General features: G+C 42.6%; 1 protein-coding gene across 5 annotated transcripts; it reads left to right on the plus strand.

Annotated features, from left to right (window-relative positions):
• The first annotated feature begins 1,990 nt into the window (after positions 1-1,990).
• Positions 1,991-24,871, plus strand: LOC110495985 (phosphatidylinositol 4-phosphate 5-kinase type-1 alpha). Of its 5 annotated transcripts, none has more exons than XM_036952483.1 (17): positions 1,991-2,013; positions 2,909-3,199; positions 4,021-4,058; positions 4,208-4,297; positions 4,758-4,888; positions 5,633-5,750; positions 6,499-6,651; positions 6,889-7,188; positions 14,807-15,009; positions 15,210-15,293; positions 15,961-16,009; positions 16,087-16,171; positions 16,454-16,612; positions 16,779-16,914; positions 17,048-17,107; positions 17,192-17,291; positions 23,455-24,871. In XM_036952483.1, exons 2-17 carry the CDS (start codon positions 3,154-3,156, stop codon positions 23,455-23,457), a joined length of 1,755 nt encoding a protein of 584 aa, XP_036808378.1. In that variant the 5' UTR covers positions 1,991-2,013; positions 2,909-3,153; the 3' UTR covers positions 23,458-24,871. The 5 variants fall into 5 exon arrangements, with proteins under 5 accessions (XP_036808378.1, XP_036808377.1, XP_021427230.1 ...); XM_036952482.1 differs by lacking the exon at positions 1,991-2,013 and adding an exon at positions 2,042-2,482; XM_021571555.2 differs by lacking the exon at positions 1,991-2,013 and adding an exon at positions 2,042-2,447.
• Positions 24,872-26,650: the final 1,779 nt, after the last annotated feature.

A 26,650-nucleotide genomic window follows, 5' to 3' on the forward strand; every position in this document is an offset into this window, starting at 1 on the left:
AGGACAGTGGGAAAGCAGCTTGGTGAGAAGTCAACAACTGTTGGCGCAATTAATAGAAAATGGAAGAAGTTCAAGATGACGGTCAATCACCCTCGGTCTGGGGCTCCATGCAAGATCTCACCTCGTGGGGCATCATTGATCATGAGGAAGGTGAGGGATCAGCCCAGAACTACACGGCAGGACCTGGTCAATGACCTGAAGAGAGCTGGGACCACAGTCTCAAAGAAAACCATTAGTAACACACTATGCCGTCATGGATTAAAATCCTGCAGCGCACGCAAGGTCACCCTGCTCAAGCCAGCGCATGTCCAGGCCCGTGTGAAGTTTGCCAATGACCATCTGGATGATCCAGAGGAGGAATGGGAGAAGGTCATGTGGTCTGATGAGACAAAAATAGAGCTTTTTGTTCTAAACTTCACTCGCCGTGTTTGGAGGAAGAAGAAGGATGAGTACAACCCCAAGAACACCATCCCAAACGTGAAGCATGGAGGTGGAAACATTCTTTGGGGATGCTTTTCTGCAAAGGGGACAGGACGACTGCACCGTATTGAGGGGAGGATGGATGGGGCCATGTATCGCAAGATCTTGGCCAACAACCTCCTTCCTTCAGTAAGAGCATTGAAGATGGGTTGTGGCTGGGTCTTCCAGCATGACAACGACCTGAAACACACAGCCAGGGCAACTAAGGAGTGGCTCCGTAAGAAGCATCTCAAGGTCCTGGAGTGGCCTAGCCAGTCTCCAGACCTGAACCCAATAGAAAATCTTTGGAGGGAGCTGAAAGTCCGTATTGCCCAGCGACAGCCCTGAAAAAGCCAAAATCCCTGCTGCATTGTATCAAATACTTGTTCTCCTCACTGTATATGTATGCAAATGTGGGTATGTGTATGTATGCATACACTACTGTTCAAAAGGTTGGGGTCACTTAGAAATGTCCTTGTTTTTGAAAGAAAAACATTTTTTTTTTGTTAAAATAACAAAATTGATTATTAATAAAAATGTAGACATTGCTAATGTTGTAAATGACTATTGTAGCTTGAAACGGCTGATAAAAAAAATTATTGAATATCTACATAGGCGTACAGAGGCCCATTATCAGCAACCATCACTGTTCCAATGGCACATTGTGTTAGCTAATCCAAGTTTATAATTTTAAAAGGCTAATTGATCATTAGAAAAACCATTTTTAACAATGCTTTTTTTTCTGATAAAACTAGTTCAGTATTATATTATTATTATATTATATTATATTATCATATGTCCCAGCTGCCTGCTGTAGTTTAAGTAATCACAAAAAAACAATACTTATTTTAGGGCATTTTTCACCCTGCCAGTTCCTAAATAGTTCTATTGAGCACTGTGGCACAAATTTGCCTTCCGAACTTTCTATTCCCAGTTTATGGTTCTACGTCACAATAACTGTTTTGCTATTGTTGGCAATGGAGACCTGTCCACATTGTAGTTAAAATGTAAATAAAAAATTACTCATGGAACTCTGAGGTCGTCCCATTGTTTACTATAGGGAAATATAGGTATGTCTGTCTATTTCGCAATGTGTATATTTAGATTATTTTACATGAATACCATTTTAATCATGAGAATATCCTCTTTCTAATTACGTAAGGCTGGGCAGTGTATTCCGTTGTCATCAAATGCTAGACTCGAAATACCTTTTGCCCTTGGAAAGCTGCGCTTCCCCCATTATTTTCCTATGGAGAGTCATGCTGGTATATTTTGCCAAATATCTCACAATGTGTATATTTACACAATGTGTATATTATATATCGATTTTTTTTCAAGTCGGACACCATTTTAATCATGATATTCTAATTATGTAAGGCTGGGCAGTGTATTCCATTGTCATCGATAGCTTGACCAGAAATAGTCACAAGTTGCACTTTTCCCCCCATACTTCCTCTTTATGTAGACATAAGCACACATGGCACCATCGAGTTGCGGATGTTTACTTTCTACACGAGTTATTTTTCAGTTTCGTCCTAAGAACAGATTGTAGTGGTAAAATAAAAATGATAAAATTTTTTGGTGCCAATTTAGGCTAAATTGAATTCTAAACGTCACCCCGGTCAAAAACGGGCTCTGCGATGGGCCTGCGCTGGTGTTCCAGTTTAGCCAACGTTCTTTTGCAATTTTCAGCCTTGGGTGAATTTCGACTTGTTCTATTGTCCAGCCTACCCCTGGTTCTGCCGATTGCACTTTTAAGACAGTCCCATAGCCGCAAGTGCATAATATTCCCCCATTGAAAGCCAACGTAAAGTCACTTTTTGAAAACGGAGAAAATAAAGGTTATACCTTGCGCTCTACCATCGGAATTAAGATCTTCAGTTGAAGATGTATTGACGAGCAAGCTCCGAATATCTAACCACTATCCAAACTGGAAACAAACCTACTGCGGTGAATCTCGGCTGACATTAGCTGGAAAACTACGCTAGGTTAGCGTAGCTGTTTGAAAATGATACCAACAAAGGTGAGATGGTGTCGGCAAGAGCAACTAGCTAGTAATTATTGTAATGAAACAGCAGGTCGTTACATTATATTAAAAAGTAACGTGTTACTTAGTCAACATGTTATTTGTTTAAATAATCATTATCTAGCAGTTGCTCTTACCGACACCATGTCCCATCCTTAGCTAGTTAGCCATGTGAAATAACAAAGACATTTTAATTTGCTAGGATTCAGGAAGCCAACCTGGCTTGCAGTTTGAACCAACTAAAGTTAGCTAGTAGCTGTAGCTAGCTACGTGTCTCTGGATAAGCGCGTCAGCTAATTACTAAAATGTAATGTGAACGTTGGCTAGCAATGACCAGCCAAGACCGGTGAATCTAACAACACGTCAGTTTGTTAATGTCAGGGGCGCTATCTTGCTTGCTAGCTAACTATGTTTTCTTTTCAGCTGAGTAAGAAGGACCCAACCCCTCAGCTCATCCCAGCAAAACAAGCAGAGAGTAAAGACAGTGTGGGGTATCCAGAATTTTGACTAGTCACTCGGTCCAGTTTATTTGACTTGACGACCCTGGATCAGAGCTGTGTTGAAACGCACCAGAACAATCGCTTCGACGAAAATAACGTTAACGCAAGGTATTGCGTTTTAGTCAGCTAGCTTGTTGAAGCTTAGCAAGAAAAGTGCACGTTTCAGAAATGGCCACAGCCGGAACAGTTCATTCAGGTCCAGCGAGTTCCACTGGTAAGTACACATTCTCTCTGATATCTATACACCAAATAGCTAAAGTTACTCGTTTTGATGATCAGGTCTTTGAGACTCATCCTGTAGTATGTGGATTGCTCTTTAAATACTCTTTAAATACAGCCATGTGACAGAACCCACCTTTGCCAAGTACACAACTCCTTGTCCTAGGGTTGGCATTGTTCAGTAGGGCACAACATATTAGCCTCTAACAGGACCATAACCATTTACCCCCCCATGCCATCCCATCCCACCCCACAGATGTGCACACTCAGTTCTGAAGGAGGCTATCCTCAGAGGTACCAGTGTGTCTGTGTGAACTGGTTGACATGAACTATTCCGGTTCTGTCAATTTAGGCCTGTGAATGTTTGCATGCCTTGTTGTCTTGGAAACTGATTCAGCTGCCAATAGCTGTAACAATTGGTAACTGATGACATCCCATGTATGCATCTTACTCCTTGGGCAATGTCATTTTAATAATAATAATGTATTCCATTTCTATTGCGCTTTTCGTAACATCAAAGCACTTCAAAAGCAAGCAATACATCATCGTTAATAGCCTAGCTATTTATTCATATTTTGTATTCAGAGTCTTAGGCCACAGAATGTGATGTCTTGACACCTTTGAATGTATTCATGGCCAAATCACCTTTTGTATAAATTGGGTCTAAGGAGGTTTTTGTGTGTGTTTTTAGACTGGTTGCGATTGGCATGACCAGCAGCTCTACGATCTATTACACAGTGCTGTGTGTGTGCGGTAAACAATGGCACTCAACTTTTTTCTTGTTCTTTCTGTCCCTCAAAAAAAAATATATCTCAGTAGGCTCAACTGGGACTCAGAAGATAGCTTCTTTAGAGGTGAGAAGATGATGTACATTGGTTTTCATGCCAGTAATTTATGCCTTCAGTAATCCCACTCATGTATATAAAGTAGGCTCACCAAAAGGTTGTGTTATGTCCTTTGTCTCTTCCTGTGACTCACTACTTCTCCTCTCTTCCACTCACAGGTTCTAGGGTCCTCAGGCTCGTCTCAAACTATAAAGAAGACTATTGGCCACCGTGGGCTTGACCCCACTGGGGAGACCACCTACAAGAAGGTCAGAGTTCTTGGTCAACTCCCATTCACACATTGTAACAGACCTCATCTTTCCTACTTAAATGTTTTTCTTATGAATGAACATATTCAGTCCCTGTTGTCAGTTAATTACATAACCGCCAATCATATGTTTAGTCTTGTGAAGATACATCTGCTGGTTTCAAAATGTCTCATCTATTTATGTTTCTCCATTTGAAGAGGTCATAGCAGTGTATTCACTAGGAACTAAATGTGACAAAATGGGGAGGGACTTACCTGAATTTGTCTAATAGGAACACTAGTTTTCATTATATATGTGTGTATGTATGTGTGTGTATATATGTATTTGCTACGGTGTGCACCCCAGGCATGCACTTCAAACTCAGAGCACTCCTCTGCTGACTTTAACATGTGCATATGTTCAACCTGGGAAATACGTTCTCTTCCTTTTCAATCTCGATCTCTGCTCTGCCCTCCTCCAGACTACCTCGTCTGCCCTGAAAGGTGCCATCCAGTTGGGCATCACACACACAGTGGGCAGCCTGAGCCAAAAACCTGAGAGAGATGTACTCATGCAGGACTTTGAAGTGGTAGAGAGCATCTTTTTCCCCAGGTGTGTGTGATTTATTGACAGGAAAGTATAGCGGGAGTATGTGTTTCTGTTATGTTTTTATGTCAATATTTCAAGTTTGGAATTGTGACAAAGAAGTAGGTTAAATAATCCCATTTTTACCATGGCATTGTTAAATACTTGTTTCTGATTGGCTTGAAGGGCATTCTAGAGCTTGCATTATTTCCCTATAACGCATGGTATATTTGCACGGTAGAATTCAATGGCTATAGTTCATTCTTACATACCCTGTTTGAGCTACTTTTGAAAGCAAAAGTAAAATTAAACATTGGCATTGTTGAATTTTATTTTCATAATCGCAAGCTAGGATTCATGGTTTGGTTAGCTAAACTAGCAAATCTGTTTGTTTACCAAGGCAAATACTATAGCTATTTAGTAAACTTGCTAGCTACTTCAGTGGATGTTGAACACATTTCTAGCGGCAAATGTGTTAAATTATAGCCATGATATTCAAAGGGGTATTCAACTCGTGGCCCTATGCGCTTTCTGGAAAATAATGCAACTCCGTGGAAGGTTAGTTCCACTCTGTTAGCGGGTCGTGGAACATACCTCCCACTTTGTTCATTATTTTCCAAAGAATGCATAGCCTCTCGTTGATTATCCCTTAATGTTCTCCTCTGCTTTAATTTTGCATTCTTAACAAGTGTAGAATTGTGTTTATGTAAGTTCATGTTCTCTGTCTGCAGTCACTTGACGTATTAATCACACTCCTCAATTTGTCTTTAGTGAGGGCAGTAACCTGACCCCAGCCCACCACTACAGTGACTTCAGGTTCAAGACCTACGCTCCCATCGCCTTCCGCTACTTCAGGGAGATGTTTGGTATCCGACCAGACGATTACCTGGTACTACATTCTCTCAACCCACCTTGAAAGGCAATACTGGAAGTGGAATGGTCTATTTACCTACCGTAAAAATGTCAGTTGAAAGCCCAGTCTCGGACAGCCGCCTGTCCCTTTTTTAATAGCTGGGCAACAGCAGATATTTCAAATAAACGCCTGGTAAATTAATTTAAGAGGATGGCATACATTTTTTACATGGTTTAATGGTTGATTTGTTGCATTACATAATTCACTAGTGACTCCAAGAAATGATTGCAATCATCTGTTTTTATTGCCAGTAAAAAACTGCTAGGCATTGGCTGCTAGCTAGCTAACAGCTGCTGCTAGCTAGCTAACAGCTGCTGCTAGCTAGATAACAGCTGCTGCTAGCTAGCTAACAGCTGCTGCTAGCTAGCTGGCAAGCACAAAAACAGTCAACAACCTCGGAGCACAGACCCCCAGAAATTGGCTGATCGCCCTCTAGTGGCAAAAGTAAGAACTGCAGAAAATGCACAGTCAACGAGGATAATCATTATTATTTTTCTCAAAATAGAGGCATACTAAAGACAAGAGAATGTGACACTGTGTCTAAATGATAACACATTAGTGCAGGAAATGTATTAAAAATGCAGGATTTAACAATTAATTATTAAGGAAATAGAAGCCTGTCTCTAATAAGTTCCAGTTGTGTCCAGTGATTTAATTAAATAGACTCCTGGCCTATTAATATAAGTTTGATGGTAACAAATAATGAATACTGTTTTTGTTGCAGTACTCGCTGTGTAACGAGGAACTGATTGAGCTGTCCAACTCTGGAGCCAGCGGATCTCTGTTCTACGTCTCCAGCGATGACGAGTTCATCATTAAGACTGTGCAGCACAAAGAGGCTGAGTTCTTACAGAAACTATTGCCTGGCTACTTCATGGTAAGCGAGTGAGTGTGGGTACGCCTGTACATGCAATAGTGTGTGTGTCTGTGTGATGATCCATTGTGTACCCTATGTTTTGTCCTTTGAGTTACCAAGTTCACCTAGTAGTTGCTGCACAAGTCAATCTTTGTCCTGAATGTTTCCTGATTTATTGCGTGTGTTGTATTCTATGCTATGAGTGGATTTGATTGACATAGTTGGACCCCAATCCTTTCCCCTCCACTCGCTCTCTAGAACCTGAACCAGAACAAGCGAACCTTGCTGCCAAAGTTCTACGGTCTCTACTGCATCCAGGCAGGAGGAAAGAACATCCGCATTGTTGTCATGAACAACCTGCTCCCGCGCGCCGTGCGCATGCACCTCAAGTACGACATGAAGGGCTCCACCTATAAGAGACGAGCCTCGGCCAAGGAGCGAGAAAGGGCTGTGCCCACGTTCAAGGATCTGGACTTCATCCAGGACCTTCCCGATGGTCTTCTGTTGGAACCAGACAATTACAACGCCCTCAGCAAGACCATCCAGAGAGACTGCCTGGTGAGAGGGAGGGAGAATGGGTCTGTAGAGGTGTTTGTGGGTGGTGGTGTATATTTTAGGGCCGGGACAATACCAGTATTGTGATTAGAGGTCAACCGATTATGTTTTTTCAATACCGATTATTGGAGGACCCAAAAAAGCCGATACCGATTAATCAGCTGGTTTTAATTGTTATTTTATTTATTTATATATATATATATATATTTGTAATAATGACAATTACAACAATACTGAATGAACAATGAGCACTTATTTTAACTTAATATAATACATGAATAAAATCTATTTTGTCTCAAATAAATAATGAAACATGCTCAATTTGGATTAAATAATTCAAAATTCCTTGCTCAGAACATGAGAACATATGAAAGCTGGTGGTTCAATATTCCCAGTTCTTCAATATTCGGGGTTAAGAAGTTTTAGGTTGTAGTTATAGGAATTATGACGCGTCGACTATTTCTCTCTATACCATCTGTATTTCATATACCTTTGACTTTTGGATGTTCTAATAGTATTGCCAGCCTAATCTCAGGAGTTGATAGGCTTGAAGTCATAAACAGCGTGTGAATCAAGCATTGCTAAGGGCTGCTGGCAAATACAGTAAAGTTTGAATGAATGCTTACGAGCCTGCTGCCGCCTACCACCGCTCAGTCAGACTGCTGTGTCAAATATCAAATCGTAGACTTAATTATAATAAACACAGAAATACGAGCCTTAGGGCATTAATATGGGCAAAACTTGGAAACTATGATTTTGAAAACAAAACGTTTATTCTTTCAGTGAAATACGGAACTGTTCCGTATTTTATTGAATCCTAAGTCTAAATATTTGTTACATTGCACAACCTTCAATGTTATGTCATAATTGTAAAATTCTGGCAAAATAGCTCGCAACGAGCCAGGCGGCCCAAACTGCTGCATATACCCTGACTGCGTGCAATGAACGCAAGAGAAGTGAAACAATTTCCCTAGTTAATATTGCCTGCTAACATGAATTTATTTTAACTAAATATTCAGGTTTAAAAAAATATATAGTTCTATGTATTGATTTTAATAAAGGCATTGATGTTTATGGTTAGGTACAATCGTGCAACGACTGCGCTTTTTTCGCGAATGCTCTTTTGTTAAATCATCCCTCGTTTGGCGAGGTAGGCTGTAATTCAATGATAAATTAATAGGCACCGCATTGATTATATGCAACGCAGGACAAGCTAGTTAACCTAGTAATATCATCAACCATGTGTAGTTAACTAGTGATTATGTGAAGATTGTTTTTTATAAGATAAGTTTAATGATAGCTAGCAACTTACCTTGGCTCCTTGCTGCACTCGCGTAACAGGTGGTCAGCCTGCCACGCAGTTTCCTCATGGAATGCAATATATTCTGCGTCCAAAAATGCCGATTACCGATTTATGAAAACTTGAAATCGGCCCTAATTAATCGGCCATAATCGATCAACCTCTAATTCTGATACTTGTTAGTATCGTGGCAAGGAAACGAAACACAAAGTGTATTTAACCTCAAACTCTGACGCCTCGTTGCATTTTCTAAACAACGTTTAATATTGTATACTACGCTAAGTATATTTTGGTTTCAAAATGTAAGTCAATTTCCAAAAAGACAAGAACTGTAGCTTTCATGGGTGGTTAACAGGCTAAACAAATGTTTAACCACTCAGCGTTTAACGGGTTCACTTTTTTAGGAAAACAAATCCAATTGTATTTGTCACATGCAACAGTGCAGTTTTTTTAAGAAAAAATATTTCGTCTAAAATAAGCTGAAGAAACAAAAAAAAATGACACAAAAAATCAATACGAAGCTATATACAGGTGGAACCGGTACCGAGTCAATGTGTGGAGGTACAGGTTAGTCGAAGGAATTGAGGTAATATGTACAGTACCATTCAAACGTTTGGACACACCTACTCATTCAAGGGTTTTTCTTTATTGTTACTATTTTCTACATTGTAGAATAATAGTGGAGACATCAAAACTATGAAATGACACAAATGTAGTCATATAGTAACCAAAAAGGTGTTAAACAAATCAAAATATGAGTTTCTTCAAAGTTGCCACCCTTTGCCTTGATGACAGCTTTGCACAAGCTTGGTATTCTCTCAACGAGCTTCACCTGGAATACTTTTCCAACCATCTTGAAGGAGTTCCCACATATGCGGAAAAACCCTTAAATGAGTAAGTGTGTCCAAACTTTTGACTGGTGCTATAGGCAGGGGTGAAGTGACTATCCATAGATAATAAACAGCGAGTAGCAGCAGTGTAAAAAAGGGGGGTCAATGAAAATAGTCTGGGGAACCATTTGATGAACTATTTAGCAGCCTTATGGCTTGGGGGTAAGAGCCTTTTGGACCTAGACTTGGAGCACCGGCACCATTTGCCGTGCGGTAGCAGAGAGAACGGTCTATCACTTGGGTGGCTGGAGTCTGACAATTTTTAGGGTCCTGGATGGCAGGAAGCTTGACCCCAGTGATTTACTGCGCCATACGCACTACCCTCTGTAGCGCCTTGCGGCCGGATGCCGAGCAGTTTCCATACCAAGCGGTGATGCTCTCGAAGGTGCAGCTGTAGAACCTTTTGAGGATCTGGGGACCCATGCCAAATCTTTTCAGTCTCCTGCAGGGGAATAGGTGTTGTCATGCCCTCTTCACGACTTTCTTGTTGTGTTTGGACCATGATAGTTTGTTAGTGATGTGGACACCAAGGAACTTGAAATCGCTCGACCCGTTCCACTACAGCCTTTCGATGTAAATGGGGTTGTGCTCAGCCCTCCTTTTCCTGTAGTCCACAATCAGTTCCTTTTGTCTTGCTCACATTGAGGGTGAAGTTGTTGTCCTGAATCCACACTGCCAGGTCTCTGACCCCCTCCCTATAGGCTGTCTTATCGTTGTCGGTGACCAGGCCTACTACCTTTGTCGTCAACAAACTTAATGATGGTATTGGAGTCATGCTTGGCCACACAGTCATGGGTGAACAGGGAGTACAGGAGGGGTCTAAGCATGCACCCCTGAAGGGCCCCTGTGTTGAGGATCAGCGTGACAGATGATGTTGCATACCCTTACCACCTGGGTGTGGCCCTCAGGAAGTCCAGGATCCTGTTGCACAGGGAGGTGTTTAGTCCCCCCAGGGTCCTTAGCTAGATGCCCTCAATCTCACACAAATCATCAAGGAACCCACCAGGTACAACCCTAAATCTGTAAACAAGGGCACCCTCATAGACGTCATCCTGACCAACTGGCCCTCCAAATACACCTCCGCTGTCTTCAACCAGGATCTCAGCGATCACTGCCTCATTGCCTGTATCCGCTACGGACCCGCAGTCAAACGACCCCCCCTCATCACTGTCAAACACTCCCTAAAACACTTCTGTGAGCAGGCCTTTCTAATCGACCTGGCCCGGGTATCCTGGAAGGACATTGACCTCATCCCGTCAGTTGAGGATGCCTGGTCATTCTTTAAAAGTAACTTCCTCACCATTTTAGATAAGCATGCTCCGTTCAAAAAATGCAGAACTAAGAACAGATATAGCCCGTGGTTCACTCCAGACCTGACTGCCCTCGACCAGCACAAAAACATCCTGTGGCGGACTGCAATAGCATCAAATAGTCCCCGCGATATGCAACTATTCAGGGAAGTCAGGAACCAATACACGCAGTCAGTCAGGAAAGCTAAGGCCAGCTTCTTCAGGCAGAAATTTGCATCCTGTAGCTCTAACTCCAAAAAGTTCTGGGACACTGAAGTCCATGGAGAACAAGAGCACCTCCTCCCAGCTGCCCACTGCACTGAGGCTAGGTAACACGGTCACCACCGATAAATCCATGATTATTGAAAACTTCAACAAGCATTTCTCAACGGCTGGCCATGCCTTCCTCCTGGCTACTCCTGGCTACTCGCCCAAGCCTCTCCACGTTCTCCTTTACCCAAATCCAGATAGCAGATGTTCTGAAAGAGCTGCAAAACCTGGACCCGTGCAAATCAGCTGGGCTTGACAATCTGGACCCTCTATTTCTGAAACTATCCGCCGCCATTGTCGCAACCCCTATTACCAGCCTGTTCAACCTCTTTCATATCGTCTGAGATCCCCAAGGATTGGAAAGCTGCCCCAGTCATCCCCCTCTTCAAAGGGGGAGACACCCTGGACCCAAACTGTTTACAGACCTATATCCATCCTGCCCTGCCTATCTAAGGTCTTCGAAAGCCAAGTCAGCAAACAGGTCACTGACCATCTCGAATCCCACCGTACCTTCTCCGCTGTGCAATCTGGTTTCCGAGCCGGTCACGGGTGCACCTCAGCCACGCTCAAGGTACTAAACGATATCATAACCGCCATCGATAAAAGACAGTACTGTGCAGCCGTCTTCAGCGACCTTGCCAAGGCTTTCGACTCTGTCAATCACCATATTCTTATCGGCAGACTCAGTAGCCTCGGTTTTTCTGATGACTGCCTTGCCTGGTTCACCAACTACTTTGCAGACAGAGTTCAGTGTGTCAAATCGGAGGCCATGCTGTCCGGTCCTCTGGCAGTCTCTATGGGGGTGCCACAGGGTTCAATTCTCGGGCTGACTCTTTTCTCTGTATATATCAATGATGTTGCTCTTGCTGCGGGCGATTCCCTGATCCACCTCTACGCAGACGACACCATTCTGTATACTTCCGGCCCGTCCTTGGACACTGCTATCTAACCTACAAACGAGCTTCAATGCCATACAGCACTCCTTCCGTGGCCTCCAACTGCTCTTAAACGCTATTAAAACCAAATGCATGCTTTTCAACCGTTCGCTGCCTGCACCCGCACGCCCGACTAGCATCACCACCCTGGATGGTCCCGACCTAGAATATGTGGACATCTATAAGTACCTAGGTGTCTGGCTAGACTGTAAACTCTCCTTCCAGACTCATATCAAACATCTCCAATCTAAAATCAAATTTAGAGTCTGCTTTCTATTCCGCAACAAAGCCTCCTTCACTCACACCGCCAAACTTACCCTAGTAAAACTGACTATCCTACCAATCCTCGACTTCGGCAATGTCATCTACAAAATAGCTTCCAACACTCTACTCAGCAAACTGGATGCAGTTTATCACAGTGCCATCCGTTTTGTTAAAGCACCTTATACCACTCACCACTGCGACCTGTATGCTCTAGTCTGCTGGCCCTCGCTACATATTCGTCGCCAGACCCACTGGCTCCAGGTCATCTACAAGTCCATGCTAGGTAAAGCTCCGCCTTATCTCAGGTTCACTGGTCACGATGGCAACACCCACCCGTAGCACGCGCTCCAGCAGGTGTATCTCACTGATCATCCCTAAAGCCAACACCTCATTTGGCCGCCTTTCGTTCCAGTTCTCTGCTGCCTGTGACTGGAACGAATTGCAAAAATCGCTGAAGTTGGAGACTTATCTCCCTCACCAACTTCAAACATCTGAGCAGCTAACCGATCGCTGCAGCTGTACATAGTCTATCGGTAAATAGCCCACCCAATTTTACCTACCTCATCCCCATACTGTTTATATTTATTTACTTTTCTGCTTTTTTGCACACCAATATCTCTACCTGTACATGACCATCTGATCATTTATCACTCCAGTGTTAATCTGCAAAATTTTAATTATTTGCCTACCTCCTCATGCCTTTTGCACACAATGTGTAACTCTGTTGTCTGTTCACACTGCTATGCTTTATCTTGGCCAGGTCGCAGTTGCAAATGAGAACTTGTTCTCAACTAGCCTACCTGGTTAAATAAAGGTGAAATAAAAAAAATAGTGATGAGCTTTGAGGGCACCATGGTGTTGAACACTGAGCTAAAGTCAACAAACAGCATGCTCACGTAGGTGTTCCTTTTGTCCAGGTGTGAAAGGTCCAGGTGGGGTGCAATAGAGATTGCATCATCTGTTGGGATGGTATGCGAATTGTAGTGGGTGTAGGGCTTCTGGGATTATGGTGTTGATGTGAGCCATGACCAGCCTTTCAAAGCACTTCATGGTACATACATGAGTCGGGTCGGTAGTCATTTAGGTATGTTACCATGGCATTCTTGGCCCCAGAGACTATGCTGGTTTGCTTGAAAAATGTAGGTATTACTGACTCGGTCAGGGACAGGTTGAGAATGTCCATGAAGACATTTGCCAGTTGGTTAGCACATGCTCTGAGTATGAGTCCTGATAATCAGTCTGTCCCTGCGTCCTTGTGAATGTTGACCTGTTTTAAGGTCTTACTCACATCGGCTACGGAGAGTGTGATCACAGTTGTCTGGAACAGCTCTCATGCTCTCATGTATAGTTCAGTGTTGCTTGCCTTGAAGCAAGCATAGAAGGTATTTAGCTCGTCTGGTAGGCTCGCGTCACTGGGCAGCCCCCGGCTGGGTTTCCCTTTGTAATCTGTAATAGTTTGCAAGCCCTGCCGCATCCGACGAGTGTCAGAGCCGGTGTAGTAGGATTTAATCTTAGTCCTGTATTGACGCTATGCCTGTTTGATGGTTCGTCGGAGGGCATAGTGGGATTTCTTATAGGCGTCTGGATTAGTGTCCCGCTCCTTGAAAGTGGCAGCTCTAGCCTTTAACTCAGTGCAAATGTTGCCTGTAATCCATAGTTTCTGGTTGGGATACGGTCACTGTGGGGACGACGTCGTCGATGCTCTTATTGATGAAGCCAGTGATTTAAAAAAAAAATATATATATATATAAACAAACTTCATCCATTTAAGAATAATGGAGGCCGCTGTGTTCTTGGGGACCTTCAATGCTGCAGACATTTTTTGGTACCCTTCCCCAGATCTGTGCCACAATCCTGTCTCAGAGATGTACAGACAATTCCTTCAACCTCATGGCTTGGTTCTCGTTCTGACATGCACTGTCAACTGTGGGACCTTATATAGACAGGAGTGTGCCTTTCCAAATCTTGTCAATTGAATTTACCACAGGTGGACTCCAATCAAGTTGTAGAAAGATCAATAATGATTAATGGAAACAGGAGCTCAATTTCGAGTCTCATAGCAAAGGGTTAAAAATGTGTAATACATTTGCAAAAATGTCAACTCGTTTTTGCATTGTCATTATGGGGTATAGTGTGTAGATTGAGGGGGGATAAGGCTGTAACGTAACAATGTGGAAAAAGGAAAGGGGTCTGATTTACTTTCCGAATGCACTGTATAAGCTCTAATATGGGTGTTCTACATGCAACGTCTTAAATGCTTTGAATTAATCATCACCTTAGAAAGCACTATCCATTTCGTTGTTTGGCTCTGAAACAACACCCACAACCATGTTTTCCACTCAGTTTCAACCTGTTGTTGAGCTTCTTTCTTCAAATTGATCATGGTGAGGTAATGAATGAAATGTAGCCTAACAGTGAGTTTTAAAAGCATGATACTGTTTTGATGTGATTTTCATTTGCATTGATCTCAGTGGTTAGAGGAACAATCGAGCACTGAGTACCAGGCCATCAGCGGCCTGTTGGTAGTTAGTGAGTTGGGTACTACCAACTCATGTCCAGAGTGCATAAGAGGAGATTACCGTGACACGGAATTTGACTGCGGTCATGACTGCCAGTGTGGTGGTAATACGGTCACCGCAACAGCCCTAGTCCTGACTCCTTTATCCCATGTAGCTGCTACAGAGCTTTAAGATCATGGACTACAGCATGCTGGTGGGGATCCACAACCTGGAGCAGGCGGCCCGGGAGCGGGCTGGAGAGGAGGTGGCCGACCAGAGGCCCCCACCGTCTCAGGGCCAAAAGTCCCTCTACTGCACTGCCATAGAGGCCATCCAAGGAGAGGCGCACGGCAAGGGAGCAGTGGACACTGAGGACAAGTGAGTATTATGCATTCTCTTTTGTTTCAGGAGCGTAAACAAGGCCAGTGATTGGTTACCTTGTATGTCCGCTACACATCTCAATTTGATTATTAGACACGTTACGTCTGCATATCTGAAGTAATAGGATATGTATTCTAGGCTTATGATTATAAGTTCATGTTTGTTAGTGCATTCATGTATTCTCTATGTCCTTGTAGCATGGGAGGTATTCCAGCACGTAATTCCAAGGGCAAGAGGATGCTGGTGTACATTGGTATAATCGACATTCTGCAGTCCTACAGGTAACGAACTACTGCTCTTATTGTACGTAGTGGTATATTAATAGTTTTGTCTGCATTTGTGTCTGTCTGAAGTATGTGTGAAACTATGAATACATTAGGCTGTCCCTCCAGGAATTTGCAATTCTGCAATCGCAAGAGTTTTTGCAAAATCCACAATTCTCCAAATTTTATGCGAGGACTTGCAAATTTGACCAATCACCGCACTATTACCGAATAAAACGGTCAACTTATACAACTGTCCGATCACCGCACCAAAAAGAGGGCTCTCAGTTTTAACCACTAGCCACACTTTTACATCATAAAATGGTTCAATCAAACAACACGTTAAATGTTTTCCCCCGTCAGCCCATTTGTGACAAATTGGACAAAATCATTGCAAATTGCCTCGCTAAATATCTGAATTGCCTCTGCAAAATGAATAATTTTGGCCCACAACTATCGCCAAAAAACGCTGCAGAGTCCTGGAGGAATTGATTAGGTTGATAGCACGGTTGGTGTCAATTCAATTTCAGTTAATTCAGCAAGTATGCTGATTCCAGTTCTCTTCAATGTTTTTCAATTGGGAAGAATTGGAATTTGGTTTTACTTCCTGTATTGACTGGAATTAAATTGCAAGTGACTCCAACCCTGGTCTATAGTAAGCAACCCATGTCTTGTGTTTGGTCAGGTTTGTGAAGAAGATCGAGCACTCCTGGAAAGCTCTGGTCCATGATGGGGTAAGAGTTCAGACACACTATCCTCTGGTGACCTTTTTCATAAGCTATATGGTATTTTAAACTCCTCTTTCTTCCAGGATACAGTGTCAGTGCACAGACCAGGTTTCTACGCTGACCGCTTTCAGAAATTCATGTGCAACACAGTCTTCAAGAAGATTCCATGTAAGCGCTTGAGTGTTACTCTACAAAACCTCTACACAATGGCTGCGTCCTGATTCTCTACCCTTCTCTAGAAGTGTGCACTCCCCGTCATGTATTGATAAGGAATTAACTATTGTGTGGATTACGGTGGAAACTCCTTCCAGCCATGCTTGCACCAATACAATGCTTTTAAATCCATAATGGGGCGTGAGCGAGTGCACACTTGTTGAGAAGGGTAGAGAATCGGAACTCAGCCAGAGTAGCAGTCCTCTCACCACTCCTTCCTCTCCATTTCCCCTCCAGTGAAGACATCCCCATCAAAGAAGACCCGAGTGGGGACCCAGGGAGGCTTACGGAGGGCCAACACTGCAAGCTCCAGACCCTTTCCATTCCCCCAGCCCAGCAGTAGCAGCAGCCTAGTAGTCCCACACTCCCAAAGTACAGAGACTGAGGGAGTCAGCGGTGAGCAATGGGAGGAGGAAGGGAGGGAGGGTTTTGGAAGAACTTTAATGTGATTTTATAAATTTATTAAGGATATAGTTGTCACTGGAAGTTGCAGTTGAGAGCACGTATTAGTGGTCGATACCTTTTACAAAACAAATGATTAATGTGTTGTCTCTCCTCCCAGTGGTGCAGTCAGGATGCCCTGACATACCACCAAATACCCCCACACACGATGTTGTCACCAGTAACTCTGTTGAAACAACCCACTTCAATTCCTTGTTGGGAAGCTCGAAGCTCGCTACCACAGCTCCCTCCGTCAGGTTTGTTTGTGTCTTTCGCCAAGCTGTCTTGTTACACTGTTGTATTGAGTAATTTCCCATGGTCTCATCACTGCATCACATCTGTGTCATGTTTGTATGGTTGAATCATGTTTATTAATCTGTTCTCTCACAGATCTGTGGGAGAGGAGGTCCATGAGGCAGCCAGTACAGAGGACGCTAGCACCCCCAAAAGGTAAAGAAGGGAAATGCATTCCCAGACCTTTCCACTATAAGGTATATGCTCTACACACAAACAAATGATATCTCTTGTCCTCAGTTTTGAAGCAGTGACCTCAGTGTCGTCAGTTAATGAGTGCATCGGTGGATGTGACGTCATCTCACTCAGTGACATAGTTCCTCAGACAAGCAGCTGTTATGTAAGTATGCGATACGTTAACCGGTCAATACCTCAACCTATCAATGTCTAACAATGAAAATATTCAATACCTTAACCCTGGGGTGTCAAACTCATTCCATGGATGGCCTAGTGCAGTGGTCACCAACCTATTCTGAGACAAGATCACTTTCGCAGTCAAAAAGCAAGCTGAGATCTACTGCTCAGATTGTTTTTGATTTTTTACATTAACCTCACACAAACAGTTTTGTAGGAATGAGGTTTGGGCAGTAGGCCTAATACATTTTCACAGCATATTGGCTATGTGATTGGCCTGCCAATATTGTTAATCAGACCATATTTCAAAACTGGAGCATTAATAAGAAAATAGATCAGTTGGTTTAGCACTTGTGAGGCACTGTGGAGCATGAATTGAAGTTAGCTTTTTTATTTTACTGGACTGATGGTACCTGCATCTGATGGTCAACGAGGTCAAATCACGACGTCAGTGATCTTCAGGTCAAAAAATCGGAGCTCTAGAAAGATGCCAGAGTTTGACTTGGAATTCCGAGCTGGATGACTGTTCAAAACAATTTTTCCCAGCTGCTTTCTCCTTCCGTTCCTCTGGTGTGATTGACCAGAGAGAGGGGACACCGTCTTCCACCTGATGGTGAAACTCGAGTCGCACCGCATCTGACTCATGCACAAATTCATGTTGTTCCTATGACCAGAAAAAGTTAAATATTCCTTTAATACAGCAGCGCTTTGCTGTATTCGTTGACAGTCTCTGGAAATGGTTTTAAAAGTTATGAAATTTAACGTAGGCTAGTAGCCTATTAAACTTGGCTGTGGCCAGGGTCATGGAAGCTCTGTAGCCACGGTGATTTGAACTATCTGATTGGGCAGCGCAGTAGGTGCACTCGATTTTCCGGGTAGGTGGAGTTTGTCTCATGGGAACACCCTGCTTACCCGGTGCGCAGGACTTTTGAATCAAGTGCACCTACCGGCGTGATAGGCTAAAATCAAAAGAAAAATCAGACAGATGAGCCAGATGATTTTTCTTTTGATTTTCCCATGATGTCAAGCAAAGATGCACTGAGTTTGAAGGTACAGGATGGCAGGAACAACTGCCCGAGTTACACCAGGAATGCACAATCCCTCCACAATCCCAGTGCTCAGACTGTCCGCAACAGGCTGAGAGAGGCTGGACTGAGGGCTTGAAGGCCTGTTGTAAAGGCAGGTCCTCACCAGACATCACCGGCAACTACGTCGCCTATGGTCACAAACCCACCGTCGCTAGACCAGACAGGACTGGCAAAAAGTGCTCTTCACTGACGAGTCGCAAGTTTGTCTCACCATAGGGAATGGTCGGATTCGTGTTTATTGGCGAAGGAATGAGCTATACACTGAGGCCTGTACTCTGGAGCGGGATTGATTTTGGAGGTGGAGAGTCCGTCATGGTCTGGGGCAGTGTGTCACAGCATCACCAGACGGAGCTTGTTGTCATTGCAGGCAATCTCAATGCTGTGCGTTACAGGGAAGACTACCTCCTCCCTCATGTTGTACCATTCCTGCAGGCTCATCCTGACATGACAATGCCACCAGCCATACTGCTCGTTCTGTGTGTGACAGGAATGTCAGTGTTCTGCCATGGCCCGGATCTCAATCCCATTGAGCACGTCTGGGACCTCGGAGGGTGAGGGCTAGGGTCATTCCCCCCAGAAATGTCCGGGAACTTGCAGGTGCCTTGGTGGAAGAGCGAGGTAACATCTCACAGCAAGAACTGGCAAATCTGGTACAGTCCACGAGGAGGAGATGCACTGCAGTACTTAATGCAGCTGATGGCCACACCAGATACTGACTGTTACTTTTGATTTTGGCATCACCATTTCTGTTATTCCACTTCTGTTAGTCATATGTCTGTGGAACTTGTTCAGTTTATGTCTCAGTTGTTGAATCTTATGTTCATACAAATATTTACACATGTTAAGTTTTCTGAAACAAAATGCAGTTGACAGTGAGAGGATGTTTATTTTTTTGCTGAGTTTATTACACGTGTGTGTGTGTGTGTGTGTGTGTGTAAACTCACATTTTTCCCTAAAAATAAGTTGAACAAAGTATTTGGTCTCCACAATTCTTTATTTCACTGTTAATAGTACAGCACCTTTTGTTTTTGATTCAGAACTTAATATATCCATTTATTAAATCTGAAAATAAATAGAAATGGCATTGACAATATTGACATCCTAGACTTAATATTTGGTAGCACAGCCTTTGGTCAAAATAACTGTGATCAAGCGCTTCCTATAACCATTGATGAGCTTCCTGCACCTCTGTACTGGTAGTTTGGCCCACTCCTCTTGTGCAAACTGCTCCAGTTCTCCCAGATTAGAAGGGTGCCTTCTCCTATCTGCTGTTTTCAGATCTCTCCACAAGTTTTCAATGGGATTTAGATCTGGACTCATTGCTGGCCACTTCAGAACAGTCCAACGTTTTGTCTTGAATGATTCCTGGGTGCTTTTTGAAGTGTGTTTGGGGTCATTGTCCTGCTGGAAGACCCATCACCCTCGACGGAGACCCAGCTTGCGCTCCAAAATACCTTGGTATTTACCTGATTTCATGATGCCATGCACGTTCAAGGCACCCAGTGCTAGAGGCAGCAAAGCAACCCCTAAACATCACTGAACCTGCTCCATGCTTGATTTTCTTTGAAAGCTTAATTTTGTGTTCTGTAAACATGTGCTTACCAAAAATCTCAAATTTGGTCTCATCTGTTCTCCCAGAAGGATTTTGGCATGTTCAGGTGTGTTTTTGCAAATTGGAGTTGGGCTTTATGTCTTTCTCTCAGCAGTGGAGTCCTCCTGGGTCTCCATATAACCCCCTTTCATTGAGTTGGCGACGGATGGTGCGAGTTGAAACTGTCGTACCTTGTGTCTGAAGGTCAGCTTGAATCTGTGTGGCAGTTGAGAGGTGCTTTCTCCACCATTCGAACAATCCTTCACTGCAGTCTTCCATCAAGTTCCCTTGCGGCCACATCCAGGGAGGTTTGCTACAGTGGCATGTGGCTTAAACTTCTTGATAACATTACTTACGGTGGAAACAGGCACATCAAGGTCTCTGAGATTGTCCATGCTTGGCCACAATCTTGTCTGACCTCAGATAATTATCTGGTTTCCTTTCTTTTGTCCATGCTCATTGTGGTCCACACAGTGACACAAAACAGAAGAATGAGTCATTTTCTCTATTGGTTGAATATGTGATTTTTAATGCAGGCACCTTCAACTCACCATAGATTAGTTCAATTCCAAAGTAAATGAGAATCACCTGCTTGTAGAAGGTGCCAATAATATTGTTTGGGCCATTTTAGGATTTCTTTGTGGAATTGGCTAAGATTTAGTAAATTATTCAGATGTATTTATTTTTGTTCAACTACATACCAAAGACCTATGTGGATACCAAAATATGTTTTAATTTCAAAAGTTTTCTGGAAGAAATTGTGCGTTATCTGAAAAAAGTGCAAAGGGTACCAATATTTTTGGCCACGACTGTGTGTATATAGAGTCGTGGCCAAAAGTTTTGAGAATGACACAAATATTAATTTTCACGGAGTCTGCTGCCTCAGTTTGTATGATGGCAATTTGCATATACTCCAGAATGTTATGAAGAGTGATCAGATGAATTGCAATTAATTTCAAAGTCCCTCTTTGCCATGCAAATGAACTGAATCCCAAAATAAAATTTCCACTGCATTTCAGCCCTGCCACAAAAGGACCAGCTGACATCATGTCAGTGATTCTCTCGTTAACACAGGTGGAGATCACTCTGTCATGCTGATTGAGTTTGAATAACAGACTGGAAGCTTCAAAAGGAGGGTGGTGCTTGGAATCATTGTTCTTCCTCTGTCAGCCATGGTTACCTGCAAGGAGACACGTGCCGTCATCATTGCTTTGCACAAAAGGGCTTCACAGGCAAGGATATTGCTGCCAGTAAGATTGCACCTAAATCAACCATTTATCGGATCATCAAGCACTTCAAGGAGAGCGGTTCAATTGTTGTGAAGAAGGCTTCAGGGCCCCCAAGAAAGTCCAGCAAGCGCCAGGACCGTCTCCTAAAGTTGATTCAGCTGCGGGATCGGGGCACCACTTGCTCAGGAATGGCAGCAGGCAGGTGTGAGTGCATCTGCACGCACAGTGAGGCGAAGACTTTGGAGGATGGCCTGGTGTCAAGAAGGGCAGCAAAGAAGCCACTTCTCTCCAGGAAAAACATCAGGGACAGACTGATATTCTGCAAAAGGTACAGGGATTAGAATGCTGAGGACTGGGGTAAAGTCATTTTCTCTGATGAATCCCCTTTTCCGATTGTTTGGGGCATCCAGAAAAAAGCTTGTCCGGAGAAGACAAGGTGAGCGCTACCATCAGTCCTGTGTCATGCCAACAGTAAAGCATCCTGAGACCATTCATGTGTGAGGTTGCTTCTCAGCCAAGGCTCACTCACAATTTTGCCTAAGAACACAGCCATGAATAAGGAATGTTACCAACACATCCTCTGAGAGCATACATCCATAATAATAATAATACATCCACCTGACAGGGGTACAAAAACTGATGTAAACAGCATGATCATTAAACAGGTGCACCTTGTGCTGGGGACAATAAAAGGGCACTAAAATGTGCAGTTTAGTTACACAACAGTGTCGCAAGTTTTGAGGGAGTGTGCAATCCAGGCTGTATCACATCCGGCCATGATTGGGAGTCCCATAGGGTGGAGCACAATTGGCCCAGAATCGTCCGGGTTTGGCCGGAGTAGGCCGTCATTGTAAATAATAATTTATTCTTAACGGACTTGCCTAGTTAAATAAAGGTTCAATTAAAATAAAAATCCAACTGATTGGTTCTGCCACAGGGTCTGCAGCCCAGACTCCCAGTGAGTTCAGTTGTTCCTCATGGCAGGCTAGAGCTAGCTATGGTTAAGTGGAGCAGGCATGGTGCTCTTGCAATGTACGGGGACATTGTCTGCGCTGATGGACTTTATCCTCAATCGGTAGACGACGTGAGACAGAAAGTAACATTCTAGTACGGAACAGTTTTTCATATTCTAGTGTCGAAAAAGTACATACGTTTCAGTATACCTTGCAACACTAATGTACATGTGCTCAGGAGACGGCAAACTTACCTGGATCCAGGGCCAGCTCCACAGTTTGTTGTTCAAAAGGGTGACCAAAATGCATATTTACAAAACAAACTAAAACAAAACACTCAAGCTGAGAGGTGCTCGCTCTCAAGTTGGGATCCACATGATTGGCTGCACCTGTGGGCTTTATCAAGGCTTGACAGTTCAAATTGAACACAGTTGCTGTTGCCCCCCTGGGAATGAAGTGTGGAAGTGGTAGTGTATAATCATGCTCCTAAGACCTATCCTAATATTCCGTAACACTCTCAATACCTCATAGGGCTGGACGATATATCAAATTCATTTAAATGTATGTTTTTGCGTAATAATCCAAATGCCTGTATTTTTGTTTTATGGGCGTTTATGTCAGCTTGTTCTCATGTCTGTCTTGTCATTCGCGCCTAATGACGAGATGCTCATGTCTCTGCCCTAACACTGGGAGTTGTTGTCCCAAAGGCGGGAAGGCAGGTGACAAGCTTAGGTCCAAAATAAGCCCATAAAAACACATGGTGCTAATTTTGGACAGGTTTTGGCGAGTGAAACCGCTTGCTTTGCCTCTTCCACTGTTTACACTCAGACACCAAATTTGGAACAAAAATTGTGTTTTCATAGACTTGAAAGCCAGATGGGTGATTTTATTACAAAAAGGCAGGTTAAACTAGTTTGATCAAATTATTAGTGGGGCTTATATTTAGCCTAATTTCACGCACCCTGAAGTCATTACATTATTGCTGACTGTTTGAAATTCAGTGAATTTTACCTTCAATTGTACAACAAAGCTTAATTTAGAGAGAAAATGTAAAGATCCCCATAAGTTTTAAAAATTATTTTTAGGCCATATCGCCCACTCCTAGCCTCAACCTCTGAAATACCTCAACCTCTCAGTACCAAACAATGAAAATACTAATCATAGATGGCACACAGGTGTTGTCTTCTGAAGGTAAGTTTCATGATTGACTGGGAAAAGGCCAAACTGGAGTTCTTTTTTTGTTGTGGTTTGAAACTTATCTAATCAACCTCTCTTTCTTTTTTTGCAGTGAACAATTTACTGTGAAAGACTGAAATGGACTGTAATGTGAGGACAATTAGGTCAAAGCAAGTCAATGGATGGGATGAGTGTAAGATGAAAGAAACTTTTTGAAGGCCTAATGAAAGAGAAATAATGGAAGGATAATGCGACAGAGGTAAAGGAGGGAAACAGAAAATAAAGACTAAGAGGACTACATTTGGAATGCTACACACTCCAGATGCTATTATGGGGACCATGCATCCAAATTCCATTGATGGGATCCTTGTTTAAACTTTCCAAACCCTGCACAGGATTAGGTAGTACTGTGTCACAGTGCATAGGTGCCTTTTCTATTAGACCACAGTTGGTGGTGTATTAGACAAGTACATCTGAGTTGTAGTGCATTGCATCTCCGAACGGGTGCCTCTGTCAGGACCTGCACATCTCTGAAACTAAGAGACTCCTAGTATTGTTATAGTCGAGGCAATGGTAGACATGCTACATTAATAAGTTGCCTTATGTGAGAAGAGAAGAGGCTAAACAAACCTTCACAACAGTGACCAAATGGCGTCAAGACTGTTTCTCCCTTTTGTGATTCATTCATCCTGCCTGTGAATTGGATTGCTGGAGATCTTCCATATTGAGCTTTCCTGTACTATACTATCATTACGTTATATTGGTATATATGATTTTATTCCAAACTGTGGCACTATGACAGAATGCCACTTGGTGTTCAGAAGTACTGTTTGAAGAATTTTTAATTAAAAAATGTTTTTTCCCTGTGACATATTTAGATGTTTGGCCTTGCTCCACAAGCTCACTGTGAATGTTACTACACACCCTGTATGCTGGAATGGCTAGAATGTACAGTGTTTGGTAAACCCATTAAGAAAGTATTTTAGGGTATGAAGCAAGCAGGGCCTATAGTTTCTGGTGTGTAAAGATGGGTCTTAGCTAGCGCTTCGTGGCATGAGACAGTTGGGCTAGAGGGACTCAGTCTGGAAACAGTGTCCCCTTATAGAACAACATTTTACTATGGAAAAGCACATATACAAGGATCAACAAATAGTTTCTCAACAGGATTATTTTTAGGGTATGAAAGAATACTTCTAATGATCCCCTATACATTTTTATAACTCATTCCACAACCAGAATCAATATGGAATGATTTTACACCGTTATAATGCCTATGTATAATCCCTACCTTTTCTATAACAGGAAGCAGCCACAGCACTTCTGTAGGTCGATACTTGAGGGTTCAGGTGTGAAATGTTGTCCCCTTTTTATTTTTCCATTGATCCTCCAATGACAAAGGTGTTATTTAAAACAATATGACAGGTTCAGCCATAGAGGTACACTGAACACTAATATAAATACGACATGTAAAGTGTTGGTTCCATGTTTCATGAGCTGAAATAAAAGATCCCTAAAATTTTCCATATGCACAAACCCTGTCAGTCAGCATTTCTCCTTTGCCAAGATAATCTATCCACCTGACAGGTGTTGCATATCAACAAAAAGATTAAACAGCATGATCATTACACAGGTGCACCTTGTGTTGGGGACAAAATACCACTCTAAAATGAGTTTTGTCACAACACAATACCACAGATGTCTCAAGTTTTGAGGGAGCTTGCAATTGGCATGCTGACTGCAGGAATGTCCACCAGTGCTGTTGCCAGAGAATTGAATGTTAATTTCTCTACCATAAGCAGCCTTCATCATTTTTGAGAATTTAGCAGTACATCCAACCGTCCTCACAAACACAGACCACATGTATGGGCGGGTGCCGTGTTGGTGAGCGGTTTGCTGATGTCAATGTTGTAAACAGAGTGACCCATGGTGGATTATGGTATGGGCAAGCAAAAGCTGCGGACAACGAACACAATTGCATTTTATCGACGGCAATTTGAATGCACAGAGATACCATGACGAGATCCTGCGGCCCATTGGCATGCCATTCATCCGTCGCCATAACCTCATGTTTCAGCATGATAATGAATGTGTCGCAAGGATCTGTACACAATTCCTGGAAGCTGAAAATTGACCAGTTTTTCCATGGCCTGCATATTCACCAGACATGTCACCCATTGAACACGTTTTGGATGCTCTGGATTGATGTGCACAACAGCATGTTCCAGTTACCATTAACATCCTGAAACTTCACATAGCCATTGAAGAGTGGAACAACATTCCACAGGCCACAATAAACAGCCTGATCAACTCTATGCGAAGGAGATGTGTTGCACTGCATGAGGCAAATGATGGTCACACCAGATACTGGCTGGTTTTAGTAAAGGGTCATGTTTTTTATTTTTTAACTACTATATTCATTATCATTCTGCCAGACAATGCATTGTCCCTATATTAAAGAAATTAGCAAGCTATTTTAATATACAGCTGCATTACATTTGAAACCTCTAGAGTAACTATGACACACAAAGCCTATGTTTGTAAATAGTTATATTTATTAGTATTTTCTCATTATTTATTATGTCTGTCTTCAAAATGCCTTCTCCAAAAATGTATTATGTACCGCAGTGATTGTATGCGATATTGAGTAAGAGGTAGATTGCATTTCTCGTAATGAAACTAACATTCAACTGTCAAACGTTTCCTATTTTTCTGTGCTATATTTTTGTAGTGACAATTACAACTAACATTCCTGTTAAAATGCTTAATGTCAAGAGTTCAACAACCTGGTATGATTGCTTTTCTTTGTATAAACTATGTGTGGGTGTGGGAATCACTGAAATGCCTTTTCATGTGTTGTCAATTGCCTTTCCATGTTCTTCAGGGACTGGCATGTTTTCATACTGTATTCCTACCTGAATTCATTAAAGATCAAGAATGAAAAAATTGCCTTGTAAGTGAAAAATACTTTAGCAGAATTTACTGTGTGCTGTTTATTTTATTCCAAATGTTTATGATCAATATGCTTTGTGCAATGATTACACATTTGGGTAATCAGAAAAAATCAAGGGTCTTTGAGGTAAAGTGTGATCAAACGTACATCTTTTAGTGGGGTGCAGTGGTGAAAAAAGTAGGTATAAAATAAATGGAGCCCACATACTCAAGCTCCACCACATACCTACTATTCAATCCTTCATGTTGTGTTTATTAATAAAGGTATGTGGTTCTTGCTTGAATAAAGACAGCAGTTTTAGCCTGTCTTCATACTGTACTGTACAATAGCAATCAAATTTCGGGTGTGTTTGTAAATT

Source organism: Oncorhynchus mykiss, chromosome 18, assembly GCF_013265735.2.
Source record: "Oncorhynchus mykiss isolate Arlee chromosome 18, USDA_OmykA_1.1, whole genome shotgun sequence".
NCBI classification, from domain to species: domain Eukaryota; kingdom Metazoa; phylum Chordata; class Actinopteri; order Salmoniformes; family Salmonidae; genus Oncorhynchus; species Oncorhynchus mykiss.

Coding starts and splice junctions, on each gene's coding strand:
- LOC110495985 (XM_036952483.1), top strand. CDS start 3,154: ATGGCCACAGCCGGAACAGTTCATTCAGGTCCAGCGAGTTCCACTG. Junction 4,298..4,757: donor GGGAGACCACCTACAAGAAG/GTCAGAGTTCTT, acceptor GCCCTCCTCCAG/ACTACCTCGTCTGCCCTGAA. Junction 16,172..16,453: donor AGTCTTCAAGAAGATTCCAT/GTAAGCGCTTGA, acceptor TTTCCCCTCCAG/TGAAGACATCCCCATCAAAG.